The sequence below is a fragment of the Balaenoptera musculus genome, chromosome 1 (genome assembly GCF_009873245.2).
Source record: "Balaenoptera musculus isolate JJ_BM4_2016_0621 chromosome 1, mBalMus1.pri.v3, whole genome shotgun sequence".
Taxonomy (NCBI): Eukaryota; Metazoa; Chordata; class Mammalia; order Artiodactyla; family Balaenopteridae; genus Balaenoptera; species Balaenoptera musculus.
Window position 1 is genome coordinate 150,962,091 of NC_045785.1, and position 14,882 is coordinate 150,976,972.

The 14,882-nt window shown below is 50.5% G+C and overlaps 1 protein-coding gene across 1 annotated transcript in view; it reads left to right on the plus strand.

Moving 5' to 3' along the window:
* The first annotated feature begins 4,232 nt into the window (after nt 1–4,232).
* SOX13 (SRY-box transcription factor 13) overlaps nt 4,233–14,882 on the plus strand; it is a 29,891-nt gene continuing 19,241 nt past the window's right edge. Inside the window, 1 exon segment of the mRNA XM_036828194.1 lies at nt 4,233–4,309. Coding sequence (XP_036684089.1) covers nt 4,308–4,309 — 2 coding nt within the window. The 5' untranslated portion in view covers nt 4,233–4,307.

Consider the following 14,882-nt stretch of genomic DNA (forward strand, 5'->3'; position numbering starts at 1 on the left):
GAGAACAGGTGTCTCAGGAGCATTGCAGAAACAAAGGGCCTCTTGTCTCCTCCTCCCCGGCCCCAGGGAGCAGCCCCCTCCCCCCTCTCTCAGGCCCAGCCTCAAGACCTGTGGCCAGGTCAGCCAGGGGGTGCTGGGAATGAGGGAAGGGCAGGTGCTGACCTCCAGACTCCCCTGCATCTTGGTGCTTGTTTTTTCTTGCTTGAGGCAGAGGTAAAACCAGTCCTTACGAGGCACTAGCCCTGGAGGCAGGATACCTGCCTCTGAACAGATCCGCTGGCCTTGAGGCCTCTGGGGGTCTCAGTTTCCCACCGGAAAGACAGAAAGACCCGCACCGCTGCTGGGGCACCCAAGGAAGAAATGGATGGGAGACAGGAAAAGGACCTGGAGGTTTTTAGCAGAAAGAAGCAGCAAATGTCAGGAGTGATGGAAGGTGGGGCAAGAAGTAGGGAGACCTGGGCCAAGGGATTCCAGGTGGGATTTGGGGTGGAGTTGGCTGGGGTGCAGCAACACCCTCCTCCCTCCATAGCCCTTAACGAAACAGACCTTTACGGAACACCTGCCATGTGCCAGGCACTGTACTAGGGATGGAGAGGCAAGGAAGAATAGTATAGTACCCGCACAGACAGACGGACTGGAGCCAGACTGCCTGTGTGGTCTTGGGCAAGTAACTTAACCTCTCGGTGTCTTAGTTTCCTCATCTGTAACATAGGGGTGATAATAGCCGCTGCCTCATGGGACTGTTATGTTGGTTGAATTTGTGAAGAGATGCCTATTGTATAGTAAGGGATACATAAGAGAAGGCCGTTATTGTTCCGTTATTGTCCTTGTCCCTGAGAGAGTATCAGGGGCCCAAATCTCGTCAGAGTGCAGGAAGCAGACAGGTAAACAAATAATTGCAGTCCAGTCAAGTACTAGAGACTAGGGATGTCCAAGGGCTCTGGAATGCCCTGGAGGAACAATCAACTCTTCTAGGATTATTAGGGAGTGATTCATAAAGGAGGGGCAACATTTGAACTGGGCTTTGAGTGAGGTATAGGAGTTTTCTGGTCAGGAATGTAGGAAGGGCTTTCCAGGCAGGGGCACCATGTGAGCCGCAGCCCTGAGGTGTGAAGGCGCCTGTTTGCACCTGCATTAGGGTCTGTGAGCCCGACAGCTGGAGGGTGACTGGGCTGGGCTGCAAAGGGCCTGAGCGGCAGGGGGTTTGGGCTCATCCCTAGTCTGTTCCAGGGTCAGGTGCCAACTTTGGTCGTCACTCAGTATCTTTCTTCCTCTTCCCCACACCAATACATTATGAATCACTCAGTCTAACGCTGGAATATTCTTCAACTTATAGAGAAGCAGGATGGTTTGGTGAAAACACCATGGAGTCTTAGAGTCAGAAATTTCTGGATTCGAAGCTTTTGGATTTTGAATCTTGATATTGGGCCATTTACCTAATTTCTTTGAGCTGCGTAAATTGGGGTCACGGCTTCTCCCCTCTGGCAGAGTTATTGTGGGGATTGGAGGAAAGTTTCTAGATATATAGCAGTTGCCCAGTAAATGGGAGCTGTTAGGGTTACTCTCTGTGTGGTCTTGCCGATGCCGTAAACCTTTCTGGGCCTTGGTCTCTATCTGTAAGGGGGAAACAGTGGTCTGTCTACTTCCTTCCATGATTTTCAAACTGGTCATGGGCCAGGCTGCCCATTGCCTGGGTAGATCAGTCAGGCCCAAGACCCAGGACCAGAAGGACCAGCTGGCAGCCTTCCCAGGGCACCAGCTGGTCCTGCTGGACTGAGTGGAGGGAGCTGACCTCCGTGGCCCAGCCCAGGTGCTGCTCCCTGTGCAGCAGGCAGTGGGGCTCCACATCCTGCCTTTCCCACAGGGGTGAAGCCCTCCAGCGTTCCTCCAACAATTGCTGTACTGGTGTTTGAGGGACCGATGGGCGGTAGAGGCCAGTGGGCACCAGAGGAGACCAAGGCCCTGGTCTAGACTGTGTGTCCTCAGGCCTGTCACTTCACCTCTTAGAACCTTGCTTTTCCCATCTGCAACTTGGGGAGGACCATTTGGACCCCTCCTGGGATAAAACGAGAGTGCTGTGTTGCTGTGGCAATAGAGTCAGATGGGGACGATGACAGCTACCCTAGTAATTTTTGTTGCAGTTTCAAAATCCAGATGTGGAGTCGGACACTTAGTCACACTCCCTCGTGCGTACCTGGTGGTGCCCTCCACGGTGCGCTTCCCTCCACGCAGCTCATCTCAGGGGTGCCTCATGAAACCTTGTCAGTTAGGAAGGACAGAGAGTATCTAGCCCCTCATTTTGTGGATGAGGAAATTGAGATTTAGAGACAAGGTGGTGGGGCCTCGTAGTTCCGCACTGACTGTGGGTCTGAAGGGATGAGGCTGATCCGTGTGACACGTCTGACCACGCAGCAGCACAAGTGGGAACCCACTCCAGGATCCTGCTGCAGGGTCCCCTGGTCTCCTGCCCTGGCATGCTGCCATTGGCTTTGAGGAACTGGTGATGGGACGGGCTAGGGGCATCGAGGAATGCCTGGAGTCCGTTGGGTCTCCTGACAGTCGCAGGGAGCCCATCCTGGGTCCAGATCTGGAAGGGTGTTTGCCTTGGCGAGGCCACCATCCTCCTCTCCTCCCTCATTTGCTACCTTGGCTGTGCCCAGCGTGGGCATGACCCCATTTTCTCTTCCTCCTCTGTACTCACGTTTCTCCAGTGGCTTCGGGGTGAGGTGAGGTCAGGGAGAGAAGCTGATGCAGTAATATGGGGCTGGGACAGTACTCTGGGGTCTCCTGGCCAGGTGGTCAGATAGCTTCCTAGGTAGCCCTGGAAACTACCTGAGTAAGAGAGAGGCAGAACGAGCAGCAGTGACACTTGGATTTTTCCAAGGGCCATGTATATGTTTACATATAATTTGCATATAACGAATACACTGAACACAATTTTATAATCTATCCCCAGGCGGATTTGCCTTTTACTATTGTTCTTTTCAAAGATGGCTGCTCCTGGCTCTGGCCTCACTTCTATTCTGCTCTCCCCATCCCCCTCACAGAGGGCAGGTGATGGGGGCGGGGGGGTGGTGGGGTTGGGGGGCGAAACGACACAGACAGAGGGTCAGCTTTAGGTCAGCCCTGCTATTGATCGCCCTCCCTGGGGTGAGCACAGAGGGTGGCCCCCGCCACTGAACACACAGGCCTGGCCTCCCTGCCGCTCCCCAGCGGCCCTCTCACCTATGAATGTGGCTCAGGGCACCTTCACAGGCAGGTGCACAGAGCTTGGCACATAGCAGGTGCTCAATAAATCTCAGGATAAATCGAGATTAGAGACAGGCAGGAACCTTGGAAAACAAAGACATACCCTGTTCAGGCTCCTTGGTGCCCAGCTTTTGTGCCCGTGAAGGACGAGGTTGATGGGGAGAAGTGAGCCTGTGAGGAGTAGCTTTCTCTCCTGACTGCGGCCAAAGGAGGCATTTCTTTCTCTTCTTGGCCTTGCAGGAAATAGTGGTGGGGATGAGAGGAGCAGAAAGAAAGGGCCAGGCCTTCTATTATTTTGTTTTTCAGATTGAGAGTCTGTTATTAGCAATTTATGACGACCAGGTCTGCAGCCAAGCACATTCTGTTCTCCACTGTCGGGGGCTGGGGTGGGGGAGACTCACAGGGCCATGGCAAGAGGCTGGACAGGAAAGATAACCAGGTCAACACTTTTATGATTGACCGTTCGGTGCCTCGGCCTGTACCAGGGGCAGCTTTAGCACGGGGCCAGTTTGAGCCCAGTCCTGTGTGGGGATGGCATGGCCTCCCCATGTGAACCCAAATGGCTTCAGTGAGTGGGGTGAGCTCCCCTCCCACATCGTGCCCACTGAGGCTTGGGCTGCAGATTGCTTTCTGTGAAATAGGGTCAGGGCAGTGACTCTCAGAGCAGAGTCACTGTAGAGTTTCTCAAGACGGCAGGGCCTGGGAAGAACCCTACAGAGAAAGAGCAGCTGTGTGGGAGAAGACCCCAGAAGAGGGGGAGTGGGCAAGATGACCACCCTTGTGGAAACAATGGTGCACAAGCAAAACAACCCCCTCTCTGCAAAAGAGCTGAGCTGGTGGAATTTAGCTCAGCGGCTGCGAGATCGGGGCAGTAGATAGAGCTCTGCGGGCGCCTGGGCTCTGTGTGTGCAGGTTGCTGTGTGGGGTCCCGGAAGACGATGGAGAGGGCAGGAGCAGCACCCGCGGCGCCCCCTCCACCAGGCTGGCCTCTACGCTTCCCTGGACTCATCACCAGTCCCCATTCCTGGAAGCAAGCCCCCTTCCTCCATCCACTCCTCATGTAAGTTGGTTTCATTCTTCCCTTGATTTCCCCTCATTCCCCTCCCAACTGTTTGGCTTTGACTAGAAGTAGCTACATTAGCCATTCTTCAAGGGGTCAGCGTCCCCCAGGGGGCCAAGGTGCCAAAGGGCAGAGAACTTTGGTCAGTGGAGGGCTTCTCAGTGTTAGGGGCGGTGGTGCCTGATCCCCGGGCCTCTGCTTCATGGCTGGGAGGAGCCCAGGCTGCTTCGGGGAGAGCGAACCACTCAAGTGGCTGTTTCTCGCATCCCAACTACGTCCCCAAGCTTGGTGCCGTTGGATAGTTGTTGAAGGGCAGACTTGCTGGAAGGATAAGAAGCTTTTGTGGGACTCTGGAAAGAGCCAGGGCAGAGAATGTAATGCGTTGGGTAGTGGGGGAGAGGGATGTTGGGCAGTGAGAGAATGGGCCTGGTTTCCAGCTGTGAGGATTGGACTATTATCTTATTATTATCCTCACACAGCTGACAGCCACTCAGTCCTGAGACGGGTTCCTTGTCCTCTGTTCTATGGGTTGACATCCTCTTGCCCGGCCAGCTCAAGGCTCTTGCCAGGGGTTCATGAAAGGATGAACTCTGAGATTTGATCCGGCATGGATAAGTTCATTAGGTGTGTATGGAACACGTACTCTGGGCCCAGCACCAGACTCGGGGCTCCATTAGCAAGGCCCTGTGTCTTGCTAAGACAAATGTTAGTAGGGCTCCTCTGTGCCAGGTGCTGTAAGGAACAACGGGGACTAAGCTACCAGCCGAGAGGCTAAGGAGCCCTGCTGCGGTAGAAAGGGGGGCGGGGGGCATTAGCTTATAGTGCAGTTAGGAAGAGACCTCCAAGGTCAGAGGGAGCCTTGAATGCAGGCCAAGGAGCTAGGACTTTGTTGACAGCGAGGAACCAGAGAGTGTCTCAGAGAACTTTCAGAATGGGTGGCTCATTCATTCAGGCTGAAACTTCTCTCTCATTATTCTGCAACAAACTTCCAACAGAACCCTGTGCTTTTTCTTTCCATTCAAAGACATTTTTGCTGCCTTCAGGTCGTGCTGAACCATCTGGTAATCAGACAACTTCCCTTCCCCTGCAGGGCTGCGGCTTCCCAGGGTGTGAGGCCAAGCCTGGCAGCCTGCGGAGGGGAGGTCCCTTTTCCTGGTCTGCCCTGACCCACACTCACCCCGGCTTTGGTCCCGCAGGGGCTCAAGTGAGTGAGTGTGGCCAGCTTTCCTGGGATGTGCCGTTCCTCGATGAATGAGCAAACTTATTTTGTTCAGGATTGATCAATATTAATCTCTGGATGTCTTTTTTTAAAGGCAGTGGTTTGATATATATTTTTAACAAATAAGGTATTCAGGGATGAATAAGCTCTACCAATTCCTTATTATGTGAAGGCACTGGGTGAGGCGGGCGGGGAGGAGGCCAGACCCTGCCCGCAGGGAAGCTGTAATCTGTCTGGGGAGGTGAGACAGGATCATGGGAAATAGCTGCATTGTGGGAACAAGCCCTTTCAGCTGAGTTGGCCTGGGCACCAGGACTGCTGGAGCTGTTTCTGTCTCCATGGGCTTGGTTTCTGAGGCTAGGTACAAGGTGGAGTCAGACAGATCCCAGTTTGAGTCCTGGCTCTGCTTCTTCTGAGCTGTGAGATTTCTGGCAAATACTAGAACTTTCATAGAGCCTAGTTTTTTCACCTACAAAGTGGGAAAAGATTAATACCTACTTCCCAAGGTTAAAAGGATTCAGTGAAGTGAAGTGATGTATATATTACAGTGCTTAGTTTCGGGGCCTGGAGTATAGGAGAGTCCGGTAAGTGGGAGCTGGTATTAGTATCGCGGCCACTGCAGTGGTGGTTGTTAGGGCTTGTGCTGGGGCGGGACAGTGCGGCTCTCCTGGGGCCTGTGTGGATGTGGGGCAGCTCCTCCCTTGGGTCATGGGCATGGCCTCTGTGGGATTTGGGAAAGGGGGAGGAGCACCTCTCCCGAGTGTGGTGGGTACAGACTTTGTCGGCTGTGACACCTCTCTCAGCCTCCCACTGTGTTCTTCCTTCAGATTTGGCACACACATGTGCTGTGCGACCCTGGCCAAGTTACTTAACTAATCTGTGCTTCAGCTTCCAGAACTGTAAAATGCTGCTGACAATCATACCTGATACTGAGAGGATTAAATAAAAAGGGTTATATGGAAAGTGTTCAGACAGTGTCTGGCACAGGGGTTGTGTCTTATCCAGGCGTTTGCTGCTGTAATTATTGCTGTGGTTATTCTGTTACAGGAGTGACCCGTGCACTCAAAGAAGCAAGGGAATGAGCTGCTGCCCCAAGTGTTCCAGGAGCTTGGAGCAGGGGTGGGGGTGTGGGATGGAGGTGGGCCGGGGCGTGGACCCCAGTGTGTGGACCCCGCTGTGCTGGCGCTGGGGAGCAGCCCAGAAAAGGGGGTGAACTCTCTCACACACTAGCTGCAGGCAGGGTGTTGCCAGGTATAGAAGGAATGATATGGCTCAGAGTGCACTGCCTTTTGTCCTTTGCCCAGTGTTGTCCCTTAAACTGGTCACTAAGGGGGACAGTTCTACACCAGATAGAATGGATTTTTGCAGAACTGGTGAAATTCACGTATAAGTTGGGATCGTTTGGAAGCATGAAACCACCACATTCACCAAACCCAGCTGCTGGTGAATTTTAATAATTCATAGTAATAGACAGCCTTTAACTAACCTTTGGACTCTGGGCCCTTGGGAGCTGCCTGCAGGAACCCGGCAGGAAGTGGAGGCTGCCCCCCGGCACCCAGCCCCACAGCCGAGAGGGCTAATTGGGTTGGGAGTGCCTGTGGGGAAGCGGCCTTTTCTCCAAGGTCCTTGTGCTGTGGGTTTGGACTTGGAGTCAGGTGGACCTTCAGTGGGATTTTGCTTCCACCCCTTAGCTTCAGATGCTTCAACTATAAAATGGGTTTTGTTGCTGCCAAAAATATCTGTGAGGCACTTAGCTTGTTGTGCTCACTCGAAAAATGGCAGGTGCTGTCACGATCTTTCTGCTGATTTGGGCTGCAGTCTGAAGGTAGAAACCAGGGGCTTAGCAGCACTTATATTTCTGCAACATCAAAGACCTTGGAACCCCCACCCCCAGCTTAAAATTTTATCTCTGAGAGAAGAAGTAATAATTTATCCCATGCGCAAATGGAAAAACTGAGACCTTGCAAGGTTGGGTGGTGTGTCTCAGGCCCCACAGTGAGTTACAAGCGTCCAAATCCCTTATACTTTTATGGGGCTTTCTAAACCATCAAGTGTATTAAGTGCTTTGACATTTAGAAAATCACTGTGCTGAGGCTCCAAGCAATCTGGTGGGGTGTATTTTGACTCCCAATTTACAGATAGGAAAATTGAGGCTCAGAGAATTAAGACTTGCCCAGGATTGCACCTTGATTTTGTGGCAGAGCTAGGGCTCAAACTCAGACCTTCTGCCTCCAAATCCAGGGCTCATTTCCACTGTGCACTCAGAATTATCACGTGGGTCTGTGTGATCCTCTCTGCAATAACTTTTTCCCTCCATATCCGTAGATCTGCTAGGGTGGATAGTCATGAGCCAGGAGGGAGAGGGTTAAATTCCTTCCTAAGCGAAGGAGCTGGTTTTGAGCTAGGCGCCTCCAGTGACCCCATCATTGACCCTCACCCCCTGGGTCAGGGCGACAGGCTGTGGGGGAAGGGAAGCAGAGCAGCTTTAATGGCCCTGTGCGGGCAGAGGGAGGGCCTAGGGAGGCAAGAGCAGGGGAGGGGACGCTCATCTCTCTTCTTCTTTGGACAAAGATGGACAGAGATGCCAGTGGCTTTTTTCAGTTTCCATAGAAAATCCCTAAGGTTCTCTTGCAGTAGAAGGCCATCAGCGTGGCCTGAACTCTTAATCAGGCCATGGAGCACAGGCAGCTCTTAGATACTGGAAACGCTGGGATGTGTTCTTGGGTAAGTGGGAACGGGGATAGTTTTTACCGGTAAAGGTACCAGTAATAGAAAACGGAAATATCAAGTGAACCTTAGGGCAGGATGGGACTTTGGTCCCAGCCTGTCATTCATTGAAGAGGAAAAGGATGATTCGAGTGGCCCACAGAAACCAGCACCTGTGCAATAAGTGGATGACTCTGAAAACTGGGAAGGCTGCTCCTTTCCCTCCTTCTCTCCCCAAGGTGGCCCCACCCCAGTCACCCCCTCTGTTAGCTCAGACCTCCTGCTTTAGAGTATCTGTCCTCCCCAAATGGACCTCAAGGAGGTCCAGAGCTGTAGAGTAACTGCCCAGGGTTGTTCAGCAAGTCGGGGGTGGGGAGGTGGGGAGAGAGCTGTTCTGGAAACCAGGCGTCAGCCCAGTGCTTTCCTTGAAACTGCCACCCTAAGAAGGACAATTGAGGCAAGCATTTCCAGGAAAGCCAAGGAACTGACTTAGAGGAAGTGAGCGAAATCTCTTCCTCTATCCCCATCTTCCTGCCCCCAGATCCCTTTCCCTCCCTGCTGAGGAATCCTGAATACACCTGTCTCTGCATGGCAGGTAAAAGCCTTTCATTGTTCCTAGAGGTGAGGGAGGCACTGAAAGGAAGGCCTAGCTGGTGGGGCGGGTCTGGCCTTTTTAGACACTTCAATTAGTTACGTTAATTATGGCTTTGTGAGCAAGGGGCTCTCTAAAGGCAGCCGGTCTCCAACCTGCACGCTCCCTGACCCCTGGCCGGACGTGAGTCCCCAGCCTGTGAGTCTGTGTTACGTTCTCACCTCTGCCTGTCTGCAAGATTAAAGGTGCCATGAAGGTGTAAATTATTAGCAGTTTCATGTTCTCCATCTTTTTTTTGTGGTAGCATATACAGTAATGAAATGTACCATTTTAATCATTTTTAATTGTACAGTTTGGAGGCATTAAATACATTTACATTGTGCAACTGTCACTACTGTCCATCTCCAGAAGTTTGTGTCATCCCAAACTAAAACTCTGTATCCATTAAAGAATAACTTCCCCTTTGTGCCTCTCCCCAGCCCCTAGTAACCTCTGTTTTACTTTCTGTCTCTATAAATGTAACTATTAAGGACCTCATATAAGCAGAATCAAGAAGTATTAGTCTTTTTATTATTTCACTTAGGCTTACTTCACTTAGCATAATGTTTTCAAGGTTCATCCATATTGTAGCATGTGCCAGAATTTCCTTCCTCCTTAAGGCTGATAATATTCTGTTGTATATGTATACCACATTTTATTTTATCCATTCATTCCTCCATAGGCACTTGGGTTGTTTCCACCTTTTGGCTATTGTGAATAATGCTGTATGAGCACGGGTGAGCAACATCCCTTCAAGGTCCTGCTTTCCCTCCTTTGGGTATACACCCAGAAGGGGAATTGCTGGATCATATGGTTATTCTATGTTTCAGTTTTTGAGACACCACCATATTGTTTTCCACAGCAGCTGTATCGTTTTACATTCCCACCAGCAATTGTCTGCAACCTTGCCAACACTTCCTTTTGCTTTTTCTTTTCTTAAAAATAATAGCCATCATAATGGGTGTGAAGTGGCATCTCATTGTGGTTCTCCAACTTTTTATGGGGAAGTCAGGCCCCGAGAAACGCTGAGACGTGTCCTCCCCATTGCAGAAGCAGTCAGGCCCTGGGCCCACGCTTCCGGGCCTCTGTCACAGCCTCCATATTCCGTCCTGTACTCCTTTTGCTACATACTTGTCCCATCAAGAGGAGGCAGGTGAGGGGAGGGGGTATAAATTAGGAGTTCGGATTAACATATACACACTACTAAATATAAAATAGATAAACAACAAGGACCTACTGTATAGCACAGAGAACTATACTCAATGTTCTGTAATAACCTATAAGGGAAAAGAATCTGAAAAAGAATATATATATATATATGTATAACTGAATCACTTTGCTGTACACCCGAAACTAACACAACATTGTAAATCAACTATACTTAAATTAAAAATTGAAAAAAAAAAAAAAAAAAAAGAGGCAGGTGAGGTCCTTCTGCTACCTTGCTCTGTCTGCTGATTGTCAGGGCCCTTTCCTTCCCATCTGTCATAGGAGCAGAATGGCCCTGGCCCACCAGAAGTGTCTGGAGGGTAGATGACCCTGTGGGTGAAGAGGAGGTTTCAGTAATATAAGATTTAAAGAGTTGGATTGTTTTAACCCTCGGCATTGGATAAAGTAAATTATGGTACAGCCACTGAAGAGATGTGCAACCGTTACAAATGACTTCATGAAGAATTTTCTTTTCTTTCTTTTTTTCTTTTTCTTTTTTTTTTTTTGCTGCGCGGCTTGTGGGATTTTAGTTCCCTGACCAGGGATCCAACCTGGGCCCTCGGCAGTGAGAGTGAGGAGTCCTAACCACTGGACTAAAATTCCCTAAAGAATTTTAAATAATTTCCTGTTGTTTTTTTTTTTTTTAATTAATTAATTAATTTATTTTTGGCTGTGTTGGGTCTTCATTTCTGTGCGAGGGCTTTCTCTAGTTGCGGCAAGCGTGGGCCACTTTTCATCGCGGTGCGCGGGCCTTTCACTATCGTGGCCTTTCTTGTTGCGGAGCACAGGCTCCAGACGTGCAGGCTCAGTAGTTGTAGGCTCACGGGCCTAGGTGCTCCACGGCATGTGGGATCTTCCCAGACCAGGGCTCGAACCCGTGTCCCCCGCATTAGCGGGCAGATTCTCAACCACTGCGCCACCAGGGAAGCCCAATAATTTCCAGTTTTTAGTAACATGAAAACTTCCCCTGATATACTATTAAGTGTGTGTGTGGGGGGAATAGTACAAAAGCTTGCTTATGAGCTGAATGATGAAAAAGAAAACGACACACAGGAAAAATATTTGATGGAAAGAGGCCAAATTGTTATCAGTTGCCTCCTCTGGATTAATGGGAAGTGAGTGACTTTAATTTCTTTTTGTCTTCTTTATGTTATTCTAAATTTGCAGATTTTCTACAATGAGTACACATTCCTTTTAGAGTCAGAAAAAAATTGATAAGAAAATAAGATGACTGCAACATTAGTTAGGCACATATGTTGGGGGAGCCTATGAAGTGCACAGCTCTGCTCGCTGCTGTTGGTGAGAAGCTAAGGGAGAGAGAGTGGAGGTGTCGAGGTAGAGGGCAAGGAAGGATGGCCAGGAAGCAAAGGAGAGGTGATAGCTTAGGCGGCCCTCCAGTGCTGCCCCGAACTCACTTGGAGGATGCTATGTTAGGACCCTGGCTCTGAGTCATTTGATGTCTGCATGTGGCGTTTGCCTTTGACTTTTCTAACATCAACTGAGCTAGGACCTGCTTGGGTCCCTTGACACCCCGCATCATGAGAGCAGCAGAGGGACATCAGAGGTTGGGGTTGAGGGGCAGGTGATTCAGGCTCCAGGTGATGATTTTCCATGGCTCTTGGGACCTCAAACAAGTGGAAGAGAAGCCAGTGTAATCCAGTGCTTGAAAGAAGGGACTCGACAGCCAGTCTCTGGGTCAGTGTCTTGCTCACCACTCACTGGCAGTTGCTTAGCCTCCTTAAGCCTTTGTGTCCTCATCGGTAAAACAGATGATAACAGTAACTATTTCACAGGGCTGGGGAAAGTGGTAAAAGAGCTAATGCCTATCCGTGACCCTTAGCTTATTGTGTGCCTGATCCCTGTTGTCTGGTTGAGAGGTGGATTCTGACGCTAGATGGCCCGGGCTCAGATCACCTCTGTGCCTCAGTTTCTCCATCTGTAAAATGGAGATCATAATATCATCTACCTCAGATGGTTATGGTGAAGATCTATTAAAGTGATTCAAACAGTGCTCAGCACATAGTAAATACTCAGAAAATGTTAGCTATGATCAGAGGGGTACACACCAGAGTGGCAACCAGTAGTGTGTGTCTGGCATCTGCCAACTCATCTGATTGTCCCAAGAGTCCCATCTCACTGGTTAGTGCGCATCATTCAGTTGTTAAATACTTTGAATGTCACCATTGTTATTTTATTATTATTACCATTTGGGACTCCAGATGTCAAGATCCCTCCCAGAATCATACCATATCCCACCCCTTTGCCAGATCTGGCTCTTTTCTGCCTCAGTTTCCAAAGGGTGCTGGTGCTGGAAGTTGGGGTCCCAGGCAGACTGGGGTGCAGGCTGGCTGCTTTGGGAATTGTTTGATGAGCATTTTAGATGAAATCAAAGACTATGAAACTGTTCTCCTCCCCTTGCTCCCCTGCCCTTTTGAAAAGGAGCCAAAGCCAAGAAAAAACAACCACTCATAAATAAAGGGGACCATGAAAATAACAAAAAGAAAGAAGAAATCTTTTGTGGCAGGCTTGTGTGCCGATGTGGTAGATAATGGGAGAGGAAACATGGCCTTTGCAGAGAAACAGAACGGAACACTTTGTTCACTGGAAGAATGAACGCTGCTTGAGCAAGAGCTGCTCAATTGGGGTTTCCCATGAGTGAGCTTGTCTTGGGGGAGATGGTGGTGATTAGGTTTTCATAAGGCACAGGTGGCGTCCCGCGCAGAAACCCTGGGATGGGGGAAGGGGAGGCTATGGGGGAAGCAGCAGACCTGAGCAGGGTGCCCAAAGGTGAGGCTGATGCATCCCAGTCCAGCCCTTGGGCCCCGGCCACCATGACTGCAGTGCTGCCAGCCACCTTGTTCCTCCACTGTCGCCCAAGCTGGGGAGCTGGATGCTCAAGCCCCTCTGGCAGCCCCCAGACCTTCCCTCAAGGTGTATCTTTTATGGAGCCTTAAGGAGGTACATCCCAGGAAGGAGAAGATGAGGCCGAGTGTATTTGCTGATTAATTGCATGCTGAACTTCTGGGTCAAGACCGTGTCCTGTCAACACTTGCCTGGTGGCCTTTGTTGGTGACAGGCATTTATTGACTCCTCTTTCTTGTACCACTCACCTATCTTGATCGCTGCCCCATTTCCCCTGCCCCTGCAGTGGCTGGCTGAGGCAGGAAGAGGGAGAAGAAGTAGGGAAGGGATCAGATACCTTTCCTGAGCCCTCAGAGACCTGAGGATGTGGTGTAAAGGTGCCCACTTTGAGAGGGGGCTGTGGGCTCGCAGATGTGTGGAGGCTGATATTTGAAATACCTTTAAGAAGGGCCTTCACAACGTTCACTGGCTTGGGGCAGAGTGCTCTGGCTGGCAGAAGTTCCCTGCCAGAAGCACAATCATTCATTCATTCGATCACGATAACAACACTAAGTGCCAGTCTGCTTTGTGCCAGGCATTGCACTAAGTATTTTATATACAATACTTACTAATTCTCCAACAGCCACGAGAAGTAGCTATTGTTGGCCCCCTTTACAGATAGAGAATCTGAGGTGTGTAGAGGTTAAGTCTCAAGTATTCACTGGGCTCCCTCTTGGAGCAGCGAGTAACTGGCTGACTCTCCACTTCTCAGCCGTCGCCCCCAGCTCCAGATTACAATGGTTATACACGTTACAGCTGTTTAGCACGGCTGTGTTCAGGCACTGGCCTTTGCCTGTTATATTGTTTACTCCTCACAACCACACTAGTGGGTATATATTACTGATCACATTTATAAAGAAAGTAGTAGGTTTGGAGAGTTGAATAAGTCGGCCTATCCATGCCACTAGTTAGAGGGCTGCTGGGGTTTGAACTGACTGCGCGTGTCTCCAGAGCCTCCATGTCACCATAGACCCTGAAGGCCTAGTCCACATGGCTTGGACTTGTCACCAAGCAGAAGCCAAATGCTGCCTGGCCCACACCAGCCCCAACAAAAGGGATGTCTGCAAAGATGAGACTTTGCTCAGCCTGGTGTTTGCAGGCCATTCCCACTTGTCCTTTTCCGCCTCTGCAGTCATCCTTCTAGTCTCCACCTTCCTGTCCCCTCCTGGGCTTGGCAGGGGATGGCAGGGGTTAATGGAACAACACTTTACCCTCTAGCTCCGGCTCTGGAGGAGATGAGGGAGCTTTTGAGGGTCTGCAGAACTTCAGTGCCATTGGGAAGGGAAGGCACGGGGGGTTGGTCAGGTAGGCCGTGGCACTGAGGATGTGGGTTTCCTGGGCAAATTCAGGTCCTTTCAGCCTGTCTGCGCTGTGCGTGGCCTGGGTGTCTGGCTCAGTGTAGGCACCGGCCAGGGGAGATTTCAGGGTGGTTGGGGACACCGATGGAACATGCAGACAACCTAAGCAGGGTAGTGAAACAGCGCCAAAGAGAGGGGGACCTACAGGGGACAGGCGGAGATGGAAGAAGATGACACTCCCAGTTGTCCTTTGGGTGTGGGTCTTCTGCGTGTTTGGCATGCAGGGGTGGGGGAGGCTTCCCCAAAAGGTGAATGAGAGGGTTCAGTGAGCAAACATTTTTTTTGTTTTTTACAAACATCACATTCAGTCTTCTCAATAATTCTACGAGATAGTTATTATTTGTTCCATTTTAGTGATGGAGAAACTGAAACTTCCCCTTAGTCACACAGTAGTATATGGTGGAGCCAGGCTTCAAACACAGGTCTGGGTGACAATAAAGCCCATTTCTTTTAGCCGTATCAGGATGCCTCCCAGCAATGCCAGAGGGTCACACATACCTGCCAGCCTCTGGAAAGCCAGGGCCAGGTAGGGGTAGGTGTCTCACTCTG